This window comes from Sarcophilus harrisii, chromosome 3 (assembly GCF_902635505.1).
Source record: "Sarcophilus harrisii chromosome 3, mSarHar1.11, whole genome shotgun sequence".
NCBI classification, from domain to species: Eukaryota; Metazoa; Chordata; class Mammalia; order Dasyuromorphia; family Dasyuridae; genus Sarcophilus; species Sarcophilus harrisii.
In genome coordinates this window covers 197,244,805-197,268,669 of record NC_045428.1, presented here as the reverse complement: position 1 = coordinate 197,268,669, position 23,865 = coordinate 197,244,805, and the positions used below count along the sequence as shown (strand labels likewise).

The window sequence follows — 23,865 nt, the reverse complement described above, 5'->3', positions numbered from 1 at the left end:
TTCTACATGGACTATTGCAAAACCTTCTGGTTGGTCTTCTACTTCAACTCTTTCCATTCCATTTCATTCCTCATTAAGCTATCAAAATGATGTCCTAAAAATGCAGATCTTATCATATCACTCTCCCTCCCACTCAATAAATTCTAGTGGCTCCCTATAACCTCCAAGATCACATATAAAATATTCGTTTTGCTTTCAAAGTCCTTCATAAATCCTACCAAAATCCTCCTCCTCCAGTCTTTTTACACTTTGTACCTTGCCTCCTTGTTATACTCAGTGCTTGATCCTGAGGGTTACAGCAAGCCAATTAAATTTATTGACTGGGAGGGAGGATGCTATTACTTGAATGAGAAAGTCTTCTCCCAACTCCTGGCATTCTCACTGGCTATCTTCCAGGTACAGAATGTTCATCTCCTCTTTCTGGCTTTCTTGGCTTTATTCAAGTTCAAACTAAAATTCCACCTTCCACAGGAAACTTTTTCCAATAACTATTATTTCTAGTGCCATCCCTCTATTATTTCCAATTTTTCCAGCAGAGTTTGCTTTCATATAGTTATATGCATGATGTCTTGCCAATTAAACTTTTAAGTTCCTTGAGATGAGAGGCTTTATTTTGCTTGCTAACTTATTGTCTAAAGAAAACTATCTCCTGACAGAAGAATGATGGACTAGTATAGGAGCAAAATTGGACATCCAGTTTTGGACACAGCAAATGTAAGGATTTGTTTTGCTTAACTATGCTTATTTGATATAAAGATTGGAGGGGGGGGGTTATTTTGCTATTGTTTTAATCTGTAGGGAGATTTTAAAGAAAAGAGTGGATAGCATTGCCAAAAAAAACAAAGAAAAAATATTTCTGAAGCATATTTTTAAATACACAGAAGAGACAAGAAGGAAGTTCAGAACAAAATTCAATAAACAAAGAAAGCTTTGAAGGAAACATGCTTTGAAACGAAGCTTTGAAAGAAACATCTACTTTAAAAAAAAAATAAGAATCCATACATTATAATCTCATATCTAATTCTATTTTTCTATTAAATTTCACATTTAAATCTATTTTCTATGTAGAAATGTTCCCTTTTTTGGTGCTCATTAATCAGAATAAAAGAATGCTTATGGTCACTTACCTAAGAGCATCTGCTCCAAGGCAAAAAGGAGCTCTACTGTTTGAAATTTCTGGAGACCAAAGGACCTGGTCATAGTTGCTGAGGCAAGAGAAACATTAGCACTTATAGCTTCAGGGACATAAGGGACGATCTTGGGTAAGATCAGAGCACAGGCCAGGAGATCAGTGATCACATCTCTCCTTGGATCTCCTTGCATTTCCTTTGTTCCACCTCAGAAGCACTGAAAACTTGCAGACCCCCAAAACTAGTTTGGAAAACTGAAGCATAAAAAAACTAAAGCTTGGCACAATGCCCCACTCCACCCCAGGAATAAAGCCCAACCTTAACATCAAGTTAAAAATCAAGAAACAGGATAGAAAATAAGAAAAGAAAAAGAAAAAGAACCTGACCATAAAAAGACTATTAGTGAAGAAAATGAGAGGTGCTGGGGTATTGGTGATGGAAGGAAACCACAAAAGTCCTATCACTACTGAACTTTCTTAAATATTTTTGTCATTCATTCATTCATTCATATTACTGGGTAGTTCATAATTATCACATAATAACAAATCTGTCATGCTGATCTGCTGTTGTTATTTTCTTTATTATGGAAAAAGAATATAGGCAAAAAATGATCTCACTATAAAATAAGAGAGCAATAAAGCTTCAAAGTAAAAGACAAATTGGACACAAGTCCAACAAGAACTCTTAGAAGAGTTCAAAAAGGATTTTCAAAATCAAATAAGGGGCTGCTAGTTGGTACAGTGGGCACAAGCCCTGAACTCAGGAAGATCTGAGTTCAAATATGGCCTCAGACACAGCACTAGCTGACTAGCAAGTCATTTAATTCCAATTGCCTCAGGAAAAAAAAATTCAAATAGATGGGGAGATGGGGTAGAGGACAAATCAAGGGAAAAATGAGAGTAATGCAAAAAATTATGAAGAGTCAACAACTTGGTAAAAGAGGCACTGAAGAAAATAATAACTTAAAAAAATCCAAAGTTAGTAAAATGTTTAAAAAAACACACTAAAGAAATACACTAAAGAACTTAGGGCAGTTAGGTGGCACAGTGAATAGAACACCAGCCCTGAAGTCAGGAGGATTTGAGTTCAAATCTGACCTCAGACACAACATTTCCTAGCTGTGTGATCCTGGGCAAGTCACTTAACCCCAATCGCCTAAGAGGGAAAAAAAGAAAGAAAAGAGTTCCTTAAAAAACAAAATTATCTAAATAAAAAAGTGGTTCAAAAACTCACAGAAGAAAATAATTCATTGAAAATTAAAATTTCATATAAGATTTAGAGCTAAAAGAAAAGAGATCATCTGATCCATTTTATATTTGAGGAAACAGGGATTCAATTAACTCAAGAGGTAATGTGACTCATCTAAAATCACAAAGATAATATGAAATTGACTCCAAATCCGAAGCTCCTGCCTTGTCTCTGAAGAGGATCATCATCAAAAAATGGAATAAGTGAAAGAGTTATAATAATGGAATTCTTCACTCTCTTCCAGTGCAATAGAAATTTAGAATTTCTGATTGATAGAGAAGATCACCAAGATTCCAAGGATGTTCTGGTGAAGAAGTCAATAGCTGAGGTTTGTATAACAGAATGGTTTGGGTCAAGAGTAAATATCAAAAGGAAAAGTCACAACTAGAGGGAGGAATGAGTTAAAAAATCTAAATCTAATATAATTCAGCTGGGTAACAAACATGATATTAAACAAAACAAAAACAAAAAAGGCCCAATTAAAGCAAATAAACCTACATTTTGCTAAAAGCTACCATAGTAAATAAAGTAATATCAATACTACACACATATATGCACTAAATGTGCATCCAAATTCTTAAAGGAAAAATTAAATGAGCTACAAGAGGGAATTGTAAAGCTGTACTAGTGGGGGATTTCAACTTTCCCCCCTGAGAGCTAGATAAATATAACCATAAATAAAAGAAAAAGTTAAGAAGATAATAAGATTTTAATAATAAAGATAAATAGAATTCAAGAAAGGTTAAATATACAGAGCACCAGCCCTGAAGTCAGGAAGACTTGAGTTCAAATCTGGTCTCAGATACTTATACTTCCTAACTACGTGATGCTGGGCAAGTCACTTAACCCCAATTGCCTCAGCAAAAAAAAAAAAAAAAAAAAAAAAAAAAAAAAAAAAAAAAAAAATATGATAGACCTCCAGAGAAATTTTAAGGGAAATAGAAAGACATGTACTTTTTTCTCAACTGCACATACCTTTGCAAAAACTGATCATATATTAGGGAATAAAAACCTAACAAATAAATGAAAAAAACCAGAAATATTAAATGCATCCTTTTCAGATTATAATGCAATAAAAAATTCATTCAATAAAGGGCATGGAAATTATATATTTTTAAAAATCATTTGGTAACTAAAAAAAAATCTAATCTTAAAGAAAAAGAAGAGACAGTCAGACACAATGGATAGAATATTGAGCTTAGAGTTGAATGAGAATCTGAGGAAAATAAAAGCAATTGCAATTCTTCAGCACTATAAAAACTGAACTCAGCATCTCATCAGCAAGAACCATTTGTTAAAATAGGATACTGACAAAGTACATGCTTCCCTTTCTCTTTTCCCAGTTTTGCTCTCTTTTCTACTTCCCATGTGGCATCCTCCTCGATGATCATTTCTCATTATCTTGGATTTTCTGCCTTTCTCCTACAACTGAATTGATCTTAGAAAGATGACTCCAGATCACATTTTATCCTCTTGGTACCAGTCACATTGAGTGCCCTGTCATGAAGAAATGCCATGTCTTTGTTCAAAGGCCAGTTCCTGAACATAGGCCTTAATGAAATGCACAGGAGCCAAAGTTCATGCAAATTGTTCTGTGCTACTCACGTGGGCACCATGCTCCAGTAAGACTTTTGCACATGCAACGTGGCCCCCAAGACAGGCTTCATGAAGAGAGGAGACGCGATTTATTGTCACAAGGTTCACATTAATTCCCTAAATTGGAAGAAAAGAGGATTGACTACTCTGTTTGAGAGAATAATGACAATATTTTTCCTCCTCAGTTTTAGATGTTCTAGAAATGAACAAAATCTATTGCTATTAATTAGGGAAGAAGAAACTGGACTGGGGTAAGATGGAGGGGAGCAGAGCAATAGCTACATGTGGAACTCATGGGACAAGCAGATATTCAAAGAATGAAAATGACTGTCCAGAGTCCTAAATTCCAATCTCCATTCCAGTCTACAACTGGGGAAAGGATCTTTATATGATCTGACTTATTCCTCAATTCTTCAATTATTTCACACATAATAAAGAAATAATCTATCTGGCTCCTAAGAATAACTTTTAAAGGAGAAATAAATGAAAATATCTTAAATTAGAAAACAATAAGTAGAAAGAATAAATAATCCATTAGCTTCATAGCTCTCATAACTACATTAGAATATCCCAGGGCTTTAAAATATTAGTGACCAAAGTGCTGCAATCACCATTTGGAAATGGACAAATTCCTCAATATTAAATCTTAATCACTGGTTTTCAAATGACAGTATAATTGCTGAAGTCTTCAATAATAGTTATCCACATAACTAGAGTGTGAAAGTTTTGTAATTACAGTTTTCACAGAAATGGTATAATAAGTATTGGCCTACATGATTAGCTGCCACTAGATCCCCAAAATATTACCATCTGGTATCAAAATGCCATCCTGTACATTAAACTTTATCCCAGACTCAAAGGAAACCCTGATCTCCTTAGTGCTATTTCCCTATCCTTTTGAAATTAATTTGTACATATTTTGATTTTTTTCTGTGTACTCTTTAATAAAATAGAAATTGGCACAATTTGTGTCTTTGTATTGCTAGTGTTTAGTATAATGCTAGACTGCTATATCTATTCTTATTGAATTGAAAAGAAAGGAATGGAATGGAACTAAGGAAAAATATGAGGGATTTTAGGAAAGAAGCTTTACTTCAGGCCGGTTCTAGTTCTAGTTCTGCTCTAACACTGAGTTTTTTGTCTTATTTCCCTATTTCAAATTACCTCTTTTTCCCCTAGTATTCAGGGTCTTATCTTACTACCTATGCATTTGTCTCTTCCTTAGGTTCCCCAACCATTTCCTTTATTTGCTGATTAGTTTACTGAACTACTCTTCCTTCCAAATCATCTGGTAATAAGGCCCTGTCTTGATTAATCAATTAACAAGTATTTATGTACCATCTATTCTGTGACGAGTCTATGCTAAGACAAGTACAAAAAATAAAATAATAACTGCTGACCAGGAGCTTATATCCTAGTAAGAGAGACAGCAAGTACATATAAAAATATATACAGAATATACATATACAGGATAATTTGAGAAAAAGGGCACTAGCAATTGGGAGGATCATTAGAAGTTTCAGGTAGGAGATAGTGCTTTACTTGCGTCTTAAATTATGAGAGGGAGTCCATAAAGTGTAAAGAGAGAATACATACCAAGTATAAACTATGGCCAGAGATGGTAGATAGAAGAGTGTGGTAAATGAGGAAAAGAAAGAAAACAGTTTTCTTGGAGAAAAGGTAAAAGATAGGACAAGAAGGGGAGGAGTTTTGTCTAATCAGTCTAAAAAAATAAGTTGTATAGGGTTTTAAAAGTTTAAAAAAAAAAAAAAAGCAATTATTTTTTACCCAAGGTACAATGAGAAGCCACTGGAGTTGATCAAGGAGGTTCACATAGTAAAGACTTAGGTCAGGAACCTCAGTCAATATAGAAATAACCAATGAGAAGTGATAAGATATTGGTCTTAGATAGTAGTCATTTAAGCAGAGATAAGGAAATATGTGAGAAAGGTGTTGTGAAGGTATAAATTGAAGAAAAATTGCCAATTTGTCAACTAACTGGCAATGTGTGGTGAAAGAAAATGAGGAATCCAGAACAATACTCCTGAAACACTAGAAGTATGGTGGTACCTTCTACAGAAATAGAGAAGTCGTAGAAGAGGTTGGGTTAGTGAGAAAGAAAATGAGTCTGGTTTTTGACATGTTGAATTTAAGATGTCTCCAAAACAGTCAGTTTAATAAGTACAATAGGCAATTGGTTATGTGAGCTTGAAGCTTGGGGGAGAAAGTGGAGCTAAATATGGGAGTCATTTGTATCAAGATGGTAGTTAAATCCACGGAAGCAGTAGCAGGAAGCACACACACACTCCAAACAGATCTAGAAAAATGTACTAGACTAATTCTTGGTAGGGAAATTCCAGAAAATGTCACAGGAAGCCATTTTTCTCAAAGTAACATAAGGTAAGGACAAGGAAGTCTGTGAACACAGGGAATGGGATCTGGCCAGGAACAGCTACAGAGCACTCAAGTGCAAAAACAGGCTGTGTGCAGCAAGGCAAGAGGAGGGCCCAGACCTATACCTGAATCGGTGCTGTCTGCACAGTTTTATCATCTACTATTCAGTTCCAGATCACAAATTAAGGCAGATTGAAGACAGAATCTGTTGGTTTGCTAGAATTAGGAATAGTCACAGACAGTCTACCAAAAAAGGAATTAAGTTCAGAAGCATGAAATATTAGTGAAAGACATTCCTTCATCCCACCCCCTCAGGAGCAGAACAGAGACTCAGTTTCAGCTTCTAACCTAAACTAAACTTTTCAGAGGAATAACCAGGGGAGAAATCCCAGATCAAATGGGAATTTGCAGTATTATACTTCAGAATCCACCAGGTAATTGGTAGCTGCTAAGTCCAACTGATGTTCAGACCCAAACCCAGGTCATGAATTTACAGAGTAATACTGTGATTAGACATTTCCCTGGATCAGAACACATTAGAATACTGAAGCTTGCAGGCTTCCAGCCAGAGCTGTCCCTGAGAGACTGGAATAACACAATATTCAATACCCCAATAAAGCATTAAGTGGACCAGCCCAGACCTTCTTTTCAGAAGTATGCATAGTCTGTAACAAATCCAAATTCAGATAATATACTGAGAGAATAAGCAAATAAGAAAAAAAAAGAATCCATGATTTAAAAAAAAATAGATTATGGTAAAAGAGATATATAAGACACAAGCTCAGAAGAAAAGAATTACATCAAAAAATCTACCAGTAAGCATGAAACAAGGCAGAAAGGAGGAAATAATTAAACACTTTCTATGAGCCAGAGACAGTGTGTTTTACAATTATCTCATATGATCCTAAAAACAACCCTCGGATGTAGATGCTATTATTATATCCATTTTACAGTTGAAGAAAGTGAGACAAAGGTAAAATGACTTTCCAGGGTCATACAGTTAATAAGTATATGAGACTAGATTTTAACTCAGTCTTCTTGACTCCAGGGCCCAGAGCTCTATGCACTTTACTATTTAGCTCCCTCCTAGGATAGTTTGGGCATAAATTCAAATAGATTTCCTAAAAAGAGATGAAGCAAAAGTTTAAAAAAAAAAAAAAAAAAGGCTAAAATGCCTTTATAAATGAAATGAGAGCTCTAGGAGAAAAAATTGGAAAGGACCCAGGATAGAAAGTTAAGGAATGCCCCACTTAGGAGATGTGATGTAAAGATACAGCAAAAAGAAACAGAAACAGTGGTCAAACAGGTTAAAAGCATACCAAGAGAGATGGGTATAACGAAAACCCAAAGAAAAAATATCCAAGAGAAGTCAGACAGCAATGCCAAATGCAGCGGACAGGCTGAGAAGGACAGGACTAAGAAGAGACTATCAAATTTGGTCATTAAGAGATTACTGGTAACTTAGTAGGTTTGGGTATGTAGGGCAGTGGGAAAAACTTAGTGTGAAGAAAGACTGGGATTCAAATCCTGTTTCAGTCACTTTATAGCCTTGAGATATAGCCAGGTCAACACCACCACCCTAAGCCTCAGTTTCTTCATCTATAAAGAAGGATAATAAAACCCTCCACTATGTATTTCATAAGATCCTGGAGAGGGCTGTACCTTTGTTAAAACTGATAGGGAAATAGGAGTTTTTAATTCCAAATGTATTCAAGTCTTTGCAGGGTAGTAGCTCTGCCTTTGAGCCTCAAGGCCCATGAGTAGATATTCAATATCTGTGCCATAACACCTTGCCTACACCTCTACTTGCTCACTGCTGGATATCTAGATGCCAATTCCCCACATAGTTAGAGCTTCTCCTACTTCTTGTTGCTGAGCCCTTCAGTTCTTGTCCTACTCTTGTTTCTATGGGTCTGTCAAATCTTCAGATCAACCAGATCAACCAAATTTAGAACAAAGTTTCAAATTAATCATTTTATGTAATTTAGAAAGTTTTTTCCCCCCATTTTTTAGATATGACTTGCATTGTGAAAAAGCTGAATGCTTAAAAACCAACCTGCTCACAAGATGGCAGCAGTGTGCTATAGAAAATTTTGGAGTTGCTGAAAAGTTCTTGGAATCACAGAATTTTGGAATTGGAAAAAACTTTTAAGACTCTACTTAGTCAAATATCTTAATTGTATAGATTAAGAAACCAAAGCTCAGAAAGGTGGTATCGTACATCATGTCACACTTAAATCTCAGAATTGTGACACAAAGCAAAACACAGGCTCTACAGGCCTTAGTTTGTTCATCTATTAAAAGAGAGACTAGTATCTTTTAATGCCAAATACTTGTGATCCCACTCCTAGTACTCTTTCCACAGCACTGTGGCTCCTAAATATTAAACAGACCAAAAATTAATGATTGTAGTTGCTGATAATTTTTTTAATTAAAGCTTTTTACTTTCAAAACATGGATAATTTCAAAAATATGGATAATTTTTCAACATGACTGTTGCAAATCTTTATGTTACAAATTTTCCCCTCAACCCCACCCCTAGATAACAAGTAATCCAATATATGTTAAACATGTTAAAAAATATATGTCAAATCTAATATATGTATACATAATTTATACAATTATCTTGCTGCATAAGAAAAATCAGATCAAAAAGGGAAAAAATGAGAAAGAAAATAAAATGCAAGCAAACAACAAAAAAGAGTGAAAATGATATATTGCGATCCCCACTCAGTTCCCACAGTCCTTTTTCTGGGTGTAGATGGCTCTCTTCATCATAAGATCATTGGAACTGGCCTCAATAATCTCATTGTTGAGAAGAGTCACATCCATCAGAATTAACCATCATATAATCTTGCTGTTGCTATGTACAATGATGTCCTGATTCTGCTCTCTTCAGTTAACATCAGTTCATGTAAGTCTCCCCAGGCCTCTCTAAAATCATCCTGCTGATTATTTCTTATAGAACAACAATATTCCATAACATTCATATACCATAACTTATTCAGCCATTCTTCAATTGATGGGCACTCATTCAATTTCCTAGATGCTGATAATGTAACCAATCTCATCATTTTAAAAGCAGAAAGGGATAGAAGAGATACTTGGGACAGAGGAAAAAATGTTGTGAATAAATTGTTTACTAAAACAAATGTTTTAAAATAAAGGTTTTACTGAAAATATGCTTTATCAGTAATTCACTTTTAGGGACAAGGAAGGCTCTCCAATCTTAATTTTGGCAAAGTAACGTGATTTATTTTTTGTTGCTGAGTCTTTCAGTTATGTCCGACTATTTCTGACCTCATCTGGAGTTTTCTTAGCAAAGATAAGACAGTGGTTTGCTATTTCCTTCTTCAGCTCATTTTACAAATAAGGAAACTAAGGCAAACATGGTAAAGTGATTTGCCCAGGGTCACACAGAGAATAAATGTTTGAGGCCAGATCTGAACTCAGGAAGATTTGTCTTCCTGACTCCCGGCCACATAGCTACCCCTATGTTTAACTTTAATGGATTATATGTCAAAGAGGACATAATGAAATAAGGTTTATTTTGTTAAAATGTAGTACTTCAGACTGCTATATGTGATGGAAATTGGAGCCACTCAGGGGTGGAAGGCAAGTAAACAGCATTTTTCAACTTTAAATACCAGAGTACTTAAGAGGAAACTTGGCGCTTACTCCAAAGAAGCTAACCTTTTGCTCATCTTTTCATATTAAACCAACCTTCATCATAACCCTACTGGAAAGATTTATTATATATTACATTATTTCTGCAAGACAAGTAGTTGAGTCAAATCAATGAGAACTTTTTAAGGATCTATTATATACCAGACATTATGCTAAGGTTTTTCATGTTCTCAATCCATTTCAATTCAATGAGCATTTATCTATTCAGGCAATAGCACCTACCTTAAAGAAGTCTATATTCTACATCCAGCCATTCTGGAGAGCAATTTGGAACTATGCTCAAAAAGTTATCAAACTGTGCATACCCTTTGATCCAGCAGTGTTACTACTGGGTTTATATCTCAAAGAGATTTTAAAGAAGAAAAAAGGACCTGTATGTGCAAGAATGTTTGTAGCAGTCCTCTTTGTAGTGTCCAGGAACTGGAAACTGAGTGGATGCCCATCAATTGGAGAATGGCTGAATAAATTGTGGTATATGAATATTATGAAATATTATTGTTCTGTAAGAAATGACCAACAGGATGATTTCAGAAAGGCCTGGAGATACTTACATGAATACTATATGATGATCAATTCTGATGGACCTGGCCATCTTCAGCAATGAGATGAACCAAATCAGTTCCAATAGAGCAGTAATGAACTGAACCAGTTATGCCCAGCGAAAAAGAACTCTGGGAGATGACTAAGAACTACTACATAGAATTCCCAATCCCTCTACCTTTTTCTGCCTGCATTTTTTATTTCCTTCACAGGCTAATCGTATAATATTTCAAAACCCGATTCTTTTTGAACAGCAAAATAACTGTTTGGACATGTATAGTAATATTGTATTTAATTTATACTTTAATATATTTAACATGTATTGGTCAACCTGCCATTTGGGGGAGAGGGGAGGGGAAGAAGGGGAAAAATTTGAACAAGTTTTGGCAATTGTCAATGCTGTTAAATTATGCATATAACTTGTAAATAAGAAGCTATAATAAATTTTTTAAAAGAAGTCTATATTCTATACAATATATTTATTTTTCTTTTATCACCCACAATGCCTTGCACATAGTAGGTATTCAAAAATATTTATTGAAATAAATTAACTTCTTTCTTCTTAGTGGGGCACATTGGAAAGGTAGGATGAAATAAAAAGATCTGAAAAATTCCACCTTATATGTCCTTTTAAAGAGCAAAGACTTTGTAATATGTATAAACTGGACCATATTTAGCACACTGTAAACCCTCAGTGAGGATTCAATAGTAATAATGATCTAGTTCCTACTTCTCTAAAGGTCCTATATCATTATTAACCTAATTTTTCCTTACCATTTTTATTTTGGTACCATTTAAGCAAACTAGGACCTTCTGTTACAATGAGTGTTGCTAGGTTATGTGAGCAAATGGTTATGTAAGCAAATTTGCTTAAATACTGAGTCTGGTTACTGGGAATAAACTTAAATACTTTTATCAAAATACTTTTTTTCCCATTGCCACTGTATAGAAGGGCAGACATCCAAGGTAGGAAAGTGCTGAAGGACAACAAGAATAAAATGATTAATTTTGGATGCCCAAAGTCTCTCATCATTGTTTGCTAGAAAAATTTCATAGACAGGGTGAAATGTAAAAATAGCAATGGAAGAAAAGAGAAGAGCTGCATGATAAAGGATGACCTCAAAAGCCCAAGAAATAACTAGAAAAAAATTGGAAGAACACAGGGCAATCTCAGGAGAGGACTTTTATGCATTGATCATATCCTAATTTGGAGTAAAAACATTTATAAGTGTACATATCTAATCACCACAGCTAGATTATAAACTTATGGAGGCAATGGACCATATTTTTATGATCTACCACTAATACATGCATGTACACACATATACATATGCACATACACACATTCATATGTACTTAGCATAGTTCAATGCATGAAAAAGGAATATGATCAATGTCGAAGGAAGGGAAGGAAGGAGGGAGGCAGAAAAGGAGGGGAAAGCAGAAGATTGGTATAGTATTTTAATATTAATAGGAAGGAATAAATTATCTAAAGTAGTATTTTTCAATCTAATCCAGTCACAGGTTTTGGTCTTTAGCTGTAATGATTAAGATTACTATAGTCTTTTCTTCTTACTACAATCCATTCTGTCTTTGTAATCTTCAATATCCTCCTATCTACTAGTTCCTTCTTTGCTATGTACAAACTTAAGAGAGTCTTTCTTGTTCCTAAAAAAAAAAAACCTTACTGTATCTCATCATCCTCCCTTTCTCAGCCAAACTTATTGAAAAAGCTAGACTTGTTTCCTTTTTTATTCTTTCTCTCCCTCACTTCCAAGTGCTCTATAATATGATTTCTAATCTCATAACTGAAATTATAATTCTCTCTTCTAAATTACCAAGGATCTCTCAATTGCCAAACCTAATGGTCTTTCCTCAGTCTTCATTCTTTACCTCTCAGTAGCCTTTGCCACTGACACCCTTTTTTCCTAGAAATTCACTCTCTCTTTGACCCTCCCCTCTTGAGCGTCACTGTTGTCTCATTTCTCCTATCCATTTATCTTTTTCTTATAGGTCTCCCTTGCTAATCATCATCAGTATTATTCCTCTTATCCATAAATGTATTCTAAAGGTTTTTCCTTGGTCTTCAACTCTATTGTCTACCTACTCTCATTTGATTACCTAATCAGTTCCCATGGGTTTAATCATCATCTCTATATCAATGACTCCCAAAATATCTCTCTCTTATATGATCAACTACTTCAAATTCAATATTTTCAAAACAAAAGTCATAACATTCTTTCCAGTCCCAACTCACCCACTCCTTTCAAAATCCCCTATTTCTGTTGAGGGTACTTCCATCACTAGTGACACATGTTCTCAATCATGATATCATCCTTTATTACTCATTCTCATGTATTCTACATAGCCAATCTAGGATAAAATCTGGTTAATCTCTATCTCCTGATCTCTGGTATCAGTCCCCTTCACATGACTATCACCCTAATACAAACTCTCATGATATCTCACCTGGGCTGTAGCAATACCACCTAACTTTTCTTATTACTTGAAGATGTTTTGCACTCTGCTTTATGCTATCATAACTGATGAAGTAATTTTCCCTAATTAAAAATTTGATTATCACCTCTTGGAATGGTCTCCCTGCTCATCTCAGCTTTTTTTTTTTTTTTTTTTTTTTTTATCCCTGATTTTCCTCGGGACTCAGCTCAATCACCATCTTCTACATGAGAAGCTTTTCCAGGTCTTCCTCAGTCTCACTGGCAAGGCTACCCTCTTATCTTCTGCATGGATATATGTGTGTGTTTTATAAATTTATATATATGCATACAGTATTTCCAGTTAGAACATTAATTCATTGAGGTTGAAAATTACCTTACTTTTGTATTTATCCCCAGCACCTAATATTGTATCTAGCACAGAGTAGACTTTTAATATTGATTCATTGAGTCTAATTATATTAAATTATCTCTGGGATAAAGCAAAGGAAGGTCAGGGAAGTTATATTAGAAAATTGAGGGAATTATGTCTATTTTTATTTTTAAATTATCATATGTAATATGTACTTTATATAATTGCATGTATAATATTTAAAGAAGAAAGTATTAGTTAATCACTGGCATTACATATTTTCTATTCATATAATTCAGAACACCTGGGAACCTCAAAATGTAATTTGGGAAATGGTGGTCTATATGACAGCACCAAAGATCATGGGTTGTAAGAAGAACAATGTAATGTTCTTGTTAGCTTTCTGGAGGTCTTGGAACCAGCCTTGGTTTCAGCAGAATAATCACCACAAGAATAGTCAGGAATAAAGTCTAAAGTCTTTATTATCTCCTTCACAGTCTGTCTCCTTCACCTGGGGCCAGGCTGGCTTTCTGGGGAACTTCAGATAGATTGAAGGAGGCAAGAGAGCCACCAGAAGGCAGGTCAAGTCTTCTCTGTCTTGGGCTGAGTTTGTCCCCAGTTTATATACTCTATTATAATTACTTCATTACAGTATACTGAGTATAAACCAATCATTATATGAAGGTCAAGGTTCCATTTCAATATAAGCACTAAAAATGCTTTTGAGACAATCCTTCAATTACTTACTTGTGCAATTAAAGTTTTGAGAGCAAGGAGACGTCCTTGAGATGCAGCTTCATGAAGCAGGGATCGGTCAGCCCAGGATTCTGAAATAAAAAAATTAAAACCAAATATAATGATGCTTTTATGAATTATTCCCCCCAACAACTTATTAGGAAAGGATATTTGAGAAGACAGAATACAAAGATGTCCACTCTGCAGTTTGTTCTAAAAACCAAAGAACCCTAGCTCATTCAACATACGGATGATCCTGCATAGTCCCTTTCAAAGTTGCATTTTATCATTTTCATCACAATTTGATAGAGGGAACTTGAAGGAAAGGATAAATTTTGATTGGATCATCACTATATGATGTCTAGTACTTGAAGACAGTTCCAAATATGACTTACATAGGGAATAATTCATGTTAACACTATATTTCACACATATCTTTCTTGCCACTCCATGCTTTCTTCTACCTACCAAAAAATTCAATCAGCAAATTTATTTTGATTTCTATTGCTCAGTATAACCATGTTTCACTTGGGCTAAGGAAATTTGGCTGAGAGATATGGACTCAATAACTTGGCAGATTTTATAATCATAATCAAATATAGAAGGGAAATCTTCACTATTTTTACAATGTTTAGAAAGGAAAACAAATAGAATTGTTTATGTGACTTCAATGTGCTAAGCTTTATCTAAGCACAAAATTCCCAGTAGAAAAATTGCAAAAATATACTGCTACCCTAAACCTGGCTTCAATCAGGGAATGAATAAATATTTGAGTACATACCATGTCATACACAAAAGCACAGAGACTAGAATACCAGGTGAAAAGTCAGAAAGACATGAAGCCAAATCCTGCCTCAGAAATTTATTAATTGTATGACCCTGGATGTCATTGATCATCTTTCAGATTCATTTCTTTATAAGTGAAATGGGTAAGTTGGCATATAATTTATAGGTGTGGGTGAGGTTCAAATGAGACCATCATATTAAATGCTTTGTAAAGGTTATACATGTTATATATCAGCTATTATACACACACGTACCATCTTACTTATCATCTAACACTTATTTGATAAATGTTAGATGATAAGCTGATATTTGCCAAAGCATGATAGAGTAGTGTGTGTTAGATTCTGAGTCTGCAGATTCTAAGGGTTCAAAAACTTCCTCAGACACTTACCAACTATGTTACATTTAGCAAAATTCACAATCTCTATTTCCTCATCTATAAAGAGGGGATAGTAATAAAGAACATATATAGTTGTAATGTTCTTGTTAGCTTTCTGGAGGTCTCAGGACCAGCCTTGGTTTCAGCAGAATAATCACCACGAGAATAGTCAGGAATAAAGTCTAAAGTCTTTATTATCTCCTTCACAGTCTGTCTCCTTCACCTGGGGCCAGGCTGGCTTTCTGGGGAACTTCAGATGGATTGAAGGAGGCAAGAGAGCCACCAGAAGGCAGGTCAAGTCTTCTCTGTCTTGGGCTGAGTTTGTCCCCAGTTTATATACTCTATTATAATTACTTCATTACAGTATACTGAGTATAAACCAATCATTATATCACTAGGGAACCATTATTTGTTGTAAGATTAAATCAATCATACTGAACTAGAGAACTATTAATTACCATGCTAAACTAGATAACCACTGTATTATCAACTCCACTGAGTTAACACCTTTCTTCAGATTTTTGACCCTTTACATATAGCAATACATATAGACTAGAATATAGAATACATAGAAGAATATCGAATATACAAAGTTTTATATAATAATATAAAGTACTTAACTTCACAAAGTTGTTGTAAGGCTCAAAGGAGATTGTATACACAAAATTATGGTTACTGTTCTTCAGAAAAAACACTAAAAAGAACAAATCTGTGCACCTATAATAGTTCATTCTGTTTCTAAAAGTCAAGAACATGCAAAAATCACTTTAGAAGTTTTTTAATCCTGTGTTTAATCTCATTCCAGTAAAGAATTCCTTGAATGTAATAAAGAAACTGCTGTTCTCATTAATGTCATCCAGCCTTTGCATCATTTAATATTTATTTTCCTATTTTCTCTTGAGTCTAATCTTACCAGATTTTAGTAATGTCACTGAGACAAAGCAGATGCTGTTGTTACTGTGGAGAACTAGTGTACTAGCCTTACATGTCTAATTGCTCTAATAAGCAGATTCAGTGATGTCAGCATTGTCTAAGTCTCTCTCAGAAAACAAGTTGGCCTGTTTAGACAGACAGATGAGAAGCCAACATCTCTATTTCACTCGGCAATTAATGTCACAGAGGAAATTGTAGTTCAGTTTGTGAAAGGACTACTAAATTTGTAAGCCTAGGTGTGAATCTCATTTCTAACACCTGCTAATCAAGTCATGTTGGCAAAGTTTTTCTGAGTCTAAATTTCCTTATCTGTAAAATGATGGGATTAGGCAAAATAAAAACTAAAGTCCCTTCCATATAATCCCATTATCCAAGGACTTGATTTTGAAGTAAATACTGTTAGCATTTGCACAGGCAGTACAGGAAACAAAACAGAGAAATGGCCCTCCATTCAACAAGACCTAACTTCATACCTTTATTCAGAAATGAGTTGTGTGACCTTGAGCAAATTACTTTAAAACTTTTAGAACTCCAGTTAAATCACTTAAACCTCAGTGCCAGAAGCAAAACTCTAATCATATAAATTGTGCACAAAATGCCAATCTGCATAGGGTAAATGAATTTTTCCATTAGAAGGTGAGCTCTTTGAGAAAGGGAGCAGGTTTTTGCCTGTGTTTTTATTGCCAGAGCTTATAGAACTCAACTCTATACACTAACCCCAACCTCTCAGTAATGCAGAAATCCAAATGGCATAAATTTGATCAGGTTGTGAAAACAAGGAGTAGTTTAGCAATAATGAGTAGTAGTATATTCTGTGCAATCAGTTTAGCCAGAGAAAGTAATTAGGGCAAGACACACAGTGATGTGGGGCAATTACACTCTAAGTCTGTAGGAAAGAGTCTAGCATATATCTAGGGGGGCCAATTCTGTACTCCAAGAAGTTACTTTGAGCAGAGATTTAGGCTGGTGAACTGTGAATGACCCCAAAATAGAAGGAGACTAGGACAGCTTTGAGATCTAGTCCCTAGGGAAACTACCATCAAAGGGAAAAAAAATCAGAAAGTGAACAATAAAGTAAAAATAAGGTAGGTGTGGGGAGGAGAGACTAAAATTATCAAAGATCTCAGTAGAGAGAAAATGGAATTAAAGATCTTAAACATAAGCAGATTAAAAAAAATCAGAGAATATACTAATTTCAAAAATAAATGTGGTCTCCAAATCAGGTACAAGAATACAGGCTTCTATTTATAAATATTGCAAATAAAAAGAAACTAAAATAATACAAAATAAATCAGAGGATCCGCATAATTCTGCAGAGCATGAAACCACAATAGAATGTTCCTTAATAGTTTAAAAAAGAAATAAGGATTTTGAAAGCAGAATTGACTGCTTTTAATAGAATAGAAAAACATGAATCCCAGGGTGATGAGGCTCACATAAATGAGTGGGAGTGAAGAACAATCTTGAAGAAGAAAAAAAGAAACAGAAAGTAATAATATTTCAAAATAAGCATGATCTCCATGTAAGCAATGATGTCGAAGATAGAATACATAGATACAATTTAAGGATTATAGGGTTCCCAGAAGAACACAAGTTTTAGAAAATCCCTACAAAAATAAACAAAAAATCTATGCACCACAATGCAAGAAATAATATAAGAAATCTACTTAGAACTTCTGGACACAGAAAACAAGTGCCTATTGAAAGAAGACTTAGGGAGGTCACCTCTAGAAAAAATGTATGCTACAAACTAAGACATATAGAGACATAATTGAAAAGATGTAGCCAGGAAACAAGATATACAAGACAAAAATATAGCATCTACTTAGAAGGAATCCAAAATAGGTATCTTAGAAGTTTTAGTTCCACAAGGAATACAGAGACTAAAGAAAGGTTAAATAACTATAAGGGTCATGATCAAAGAATAAAGTTCTAAAATAAGTAGAAAGGAAAGACAAATAATGAAGAAAATGAAGGAAGGAAATTTTTTCTAGAAAAAGTCTCAAAATAAAAACATAAACTAATTAACCAAAGGTTTTACTTGACTACTTAATTAAGGGAAAAAACTAAATAACTAGAAAAAAGCAAGCAAGAAAAAGGAACTAATATGCAAAACTCTAAACATAGGGAAAATGTAACAAAAGGCAGAGGAAGAGGGGAAAAAGTGATGTTTTAGAGTAAGGGAAAAGAGATCTGGTAAGAACAGAGTTGCTTTAAAATAAATTAAGCCAAAATAAATAAAGAGACTATCTTTACAGAAGAAATGGAGAACAGGAGAGAGGGAATCCTAATTAGGAAAAAACAAAAGAAATCAGAGGTACAGCTAAGAAAAAAAATAATAACATTCAATGTAATCTAACTTTCAAAGGAGTTGTTTCTTTTACAATGCTCTAGGCAGTTTTGATCTTGGTCATATAAAGAACACATCATTCCTACTAGAAGAAGCCTGGGCAATTAAAACAATTCAGAGATTAATTTTATGTGAATGAACTTTGTTTTTCAATTAGAAGATAACCATATATTTGTACTTAAAGAAACTCTCTTCCATTGTCAAAATATGTTATTTTAATGGTCTAATCTTCTTAATAAATAAAACTCTTCAAGACCCAAGCTAACAGTAAAGAATAACCATTCTTTGAGAGAAAAAAACAAAAACAGACAATTTTAGAACTAGAAGGAATAAATTTCTCATTAGAAATTAGGAAAGCAAAATTGAGTAGATTTTTAGGCTAGTGATAAAAGAATTTCCAAAAAAAAAAAATTAATATCTTGACTTTAAAAAAATAGCTTTTGTTGTGCCACAGTTCCCTTTTATTGTCCTGCCCCAGTTTCCCTAATTGTCCTGCCTCAGTTTCCCTAAACTGATCTGTCTCAGTTTCTTTTATTGTTCTGCCTAAATCCTCCTGGTTGCAACACCTCCCTCCTGCTCATTAGGACTGAGATAATTAGGACTGTGGCCACTCTGGCATTCCAAAAGACAAAACTCCCAGATGTACTATCTCAGATACCTAATTGGCATTGTCTACCTCTTCAGACTTCCTGGTTCTAGTTTGACTAACTCCTTTACTCCCAATTTGTAAGAATTTATGGTCCTTAGCCCCCACCCTGTCAGAACCAGAACAGATGATCTGTTCCGCTCTCAGTGCTCAGACTCTGCCCCTGCCTCAGTCTACCCTGGTCTCTTAGACCATATATATATTTCATGGGAAACTCACCTTTGCTGCTGGATGCTTTGAGACATCAACCCTGGGGGCAATATGCCCCCAAGCACAATCCCTCCCTCTCAAATAAAATATTAAAAACTCTAATCTCTATGTTGCCTCAGTTTCTCTGGCATTACATTTGGAGGTCCCACCAAGATATCAAAAATAAGAGCAGGATTAGGGATTATAAACCTTTGAGTCTCCCCCCTTAGGCCTTGGGGTGGCTGGAGATCTGGGTTTTCTGCTTGGAGAGGACAGCCCTCTGGATTTCTCCAGGTTCTCCAGAAAGAGAGTTTTTTAGCCGCAGCACAGCTCAATGGTAGACACCTTCATTTGGGCACAGGAGAATAAATCTGGATGTTTTAGGACATAATCTGATCTGTTTACCTGTTCTGTCTGTCTGTGCTAGCTTCTGGATTCTCAGAATAATAAAATTCGAACAGGCATTAAATTCTGAGAATGATATCAACAGGATGCTGGATGATACCATCTGTTTTGGATATCTTCTAAGACATCTGCTCTGAATGTCTTTGGACAACAAATTTGAGTGTCGTTTAAGACACATATCTGGTTGTGTGTGCCAGTGGCACAACTGTAGTCTTCTGGAACATCTCTGGGTGTTCTGGAACAATTCTGTGTTCTGGGTCTGGTTCTGGGTGCCACACTGTAGGCACTATCCTGGTTTTGAATATTTTTTAATCTCTGGGCATTCTCTGGGAAGGCAAAGAAATGCACCAAACTGGGGCTTGGAAGCTTAGAAAAGCTCCTTTTGGATTCTGGGAGGAAAGAATCTCCAGCGGAAACAAACTTCCCTCAGGGACTATTCCTGGGGAAAAGCCCCTAGTCTATATATTAAATGTTTTGTTTAACGTTGTAATTGTGCAGTCTATGTTTGTGTGATTTGTGTCCTGTGTGACTTGTCTGTTTTGTTAGTTAAAGGGCTCTGTTAAAGTTTTAAGAACAATGATAAAGAATTGTTTAAAACACTGGGAGAAAAGTTTTTTTTTTCTGAAAAGCCTGCTAGTAGGATTAAAGGGACAGAGCAATAAAATTCAAGCTCTACCTGGACAGATAAAAGAGATGCTAATTGCTGTGAGAACACTCAAGCAGAAGAAAGAAAAACTTTTTTTTAAAGCTGTATCTGATTTGGTTCAGTTTAATTAGGTAAAGTATGTTACCTTCTGAAACACATTGGGTAATTTGAAAGTTTTATAAGTTATGCTTTATGGAGTTATGTAGCTATTCACTGTATTGTGAGTCTTAAAAGTTTTGAGGGGAAAGGAAAGGAGAATGAAGATGATTTAAGAAGGAGCAATTGTGGGGTTGAATGATTTTAGGAAATGAGAGGAGAAAGAATGTATTGGGAGGGTATTTGGGAGGAGAGAAAAGAGGTGAGGGAGGGAGAAACGGGAGAAGATTTTTTGTCTTCAAAGGTAAACATTCAACTCCCCTTCCCCCTCAACTGCTTTCTGTTACTTTAGCAATGGAGCATCTAGTGAGGAAGGTTGTTGGAAATTGTTTAAAGTATGTAGCAAGAAGGAAAGAGGAAAGGTTTTAATGGAGGGATGGGGAAAAATTGAGTGGGGAACTGGAGGGAATCTTTTGTCTTTAGGGGTGTAGATTCAACTCACCTTTCCTGTCTTACTGCTCGTGGCTGCCTCTTTGGAGGTGGAAGGGTCGACACGTGAAATCCCCTTCCCCCCATTAAGTGGGCAGCAGCTTTTCACCTTCTTGGCTTTCAATGCATAAAGAGACAGACCTACTTTTAAGTTAATTGACTGAATATTTGTTTCTTTAGATACATAATGGTCTCCTTGTTTAGGAATATAGTCATAAATGTGATCAATAATTTGGTAGGGTTATTTCTAAAACAGTTTAAAGAGTCTTTCAGATTCTTTTATGTGGAATTAGGATATTCTGTATAAGTTTTAATTGATTGCATTGAGTCATTCTGAAGTCATTTAAAGGGCCTCTGAAAATAAGTTTTTTTTTTTCCTTTGTCCTTTTGAAAATGTTTCTGTTCTATATATTGGGTATTTTAAAGCAAAATGATTTGTATAATATTCACCTATAAAACATCTACTTAGATATGTAAGATAACTATGTGAATTTACTGGGACAAATTTCTTATTGTTATCAATATAAGGTCATGGTAAATACAAGTTGGGATTTATCTGAAACTTTGGTTCATGGGATGTTATTGAAGGCAAAATTTCTTGGGCTTGTAGTTAATACTATTTGGGAGTTTTAAAGTTTCCAGTGGGAAAATTAACTGGAATAAAATGGAGTTATGGCTATTTTATCCTGTATGTGCTGAAAAGTCAGTTTTGATTTTTTTTTATGTTATAGTCATGTTTCTGCATTTTTTTCCTCCTATGACTGATTTCTATGATCAGAACAAGTCAATAAGTACTATTAATGCAATTCAATTATGTCATACCTTGCTGTTTCCAATCTGATTGTATGTAACCATAATATCCTAAATATTTAGGCAAGTGAGTATTTAGCTTGGTCATCTATCTGTTACTGGATATTATGTCTGTGGATATTCAGGTTTTTAAAGGTTTCTAAATAATGAGAGGACATTTAGCACAGTGGTCTGTAAAATCTAACTGTTGTTTCTTTGTTGGGACTAGTTTGTCTATCCTGTGAGGAAAACTTGTTTCTTCTTACATAGGAAGCTGCTGGACATACTGGCCTCTTCATATTTTGCTGCACTTTTTCTATTTCAGACTGTTTTAACCTTTATTTGTTAGATTTGGGTTTTGTTCTAGATTTTGGTCAAATTACAGCTATATTGAACTGCTTCTGGGACCTGATCAGCTTATTGATTGTTGTCAGCACACCACCTCCACCCCCTGCATAGACTGAGAGCATCTGCCCAAACGAAGCAGTTCTTGAATGAGAGACCATCGCCCCTGCTCCTAATGTACTTTGGACTGATATGGGGATTTAGCAATGGTTGATCAATGATTGTTAAACCCTGACTGGGTCATTTATTACTGTGTGTTTAAGATTTGGGATGGAAATTGTTAAAATTCTGTAACTATTGTTGTTAAGGATGTTGAGGAATCTTTAGGACTATACTAGTCTGCTATGTATAGGAATTTTAATTCACTCTCGGGATTTATATGTGGGATGGTTATTTGATAATTTATTTGCTTTTTTTTTTTTTTTTTTTTTATTCCTTTCCATGAGAAAAAAGGGGAGGAAGAGATAGTTCCCTATTAGGGAAACTGGTGATTTTTCTCAAATACTTGAATGAATGGGAACCCCTAGTTTTCTGTTCACCTTTACCTTAGGCACTTCTGCCCCACCCCTCTGTCTCACCAGTTCAGATTAAATTGGAAGTCCTTTAAGCAGTCCTTTTTTTTTCGTTTTTATTATGCTTTAGCTTTGAAACTCCTTATTCTGTTGGAATTGCCCTGACAGACTCAGTTTTTTGGGGACTATTTTCTGATCGCCTGATCAGAAAATCTCCAAGCATCTGGCATCTTGGGACTGGCAGTCTTTCTGATCTGTTTCTCTACACCTATAATCCCAGTTCCTTAATTAGTATTTCAGCATTCTCAAAGAACATTGCAGTTTTGATATCAGGCCTCTAAAAGTTTGGGGTTTGCCTGCCTTGATGGTCTAACTGTGCATACTCTGATAACTCTGCTCAGAAATCTGGATCCTAGTATCCTAATAGCAGCACCTGTTTGTTCTGAGCAGGGTCAGGTGGAGCTACTCCAAGTCTCACCCTTCCCCCTTTGGAGTCTCCTGACAGCCTTGGGTTGCCTCTTTTAGGATGGGGGCATGACTGTCTCAAACACTGCTACTCCCTCTATAAGCAGAGGCTGAGTTAAGTGCACAAATGACCACAGATCTAACTCACACTGAACTGTCCATCTCACACTGGATTCTCTGGCTGAGATGCTGCTCCAGAACTGTAGAGGACCTGGCATGTTTGCAACAGGGAGCTTTTGTACTGCTGTTAACTCAGAGGTTGTCAGGGAGAGACTTGTCCTTACTATAAGTCCTTGCCTTATTCTAGTTTTATTTTGATTTGCCTCAAATAGGGTTGGTCAAAATTATGGTGCTGAGACCTTCCAGGTATCTAGAGGACGGTGATTCAATGATTTGAATATTCAGAAGAGAGAGTGTGGAATGTTGTGCCTCAATTCCCTTTTACTGTCCTGCCTCAGTTTCCCTAATTGTCCTGCCTTGGTTTCCTTGAATTGTTCTGCCTCAATTCCTTAATTGTTCTGCCTCAATCCCCCTGGTTATACTACTACTCCTCCCTCCTAATCATTAGAATTTAGGGCTGGCTACTCTAAGATTATAAATTGTAAAAGTTTAATCCAGATAAGGAGAAAGACCTTCTATCATGACTCCAGACCTTCCCAATTTATCATAATTTCCAGTGCCTAACTCCATTCTGTCA

At 35.3% G+C, this 23,865-nt stretch overlaps 1 protein-coding gene across 3 annotated transcripts in view; it reads right to left on the bottom strand.

Moving 5' to 3' along the window:
• The window catches only part of ASB11 (ankyrin repeat and SOCS box containing 11), a 51,492-nt gene that overhangs the window by 18,006 nt on the left and 9,621 nt on the right, over positions 1-23,865 (bottom strand). For 2 of the 3 annotated variants that reach the window (XM_003765558.3, XM_031958970.1), the window contains exons 2-3: positions 14,151-14,230; positions 3,984-4,091 (exon numbers count right to left, since the gene is read on the bottom strand). In XM_003765558.3, the coding sequence (XP_003765606.1) occupies positions 3,984-4,091; positions 14,151-14,230 (188 nt within the window). The remainder of the gene's footprint in view (positions 1-3,983; positions 4,092-14,150; positions 14,231-23,865) is intronic. The other variant, XM_031958969.1, reaches the window with a different exon arrangement.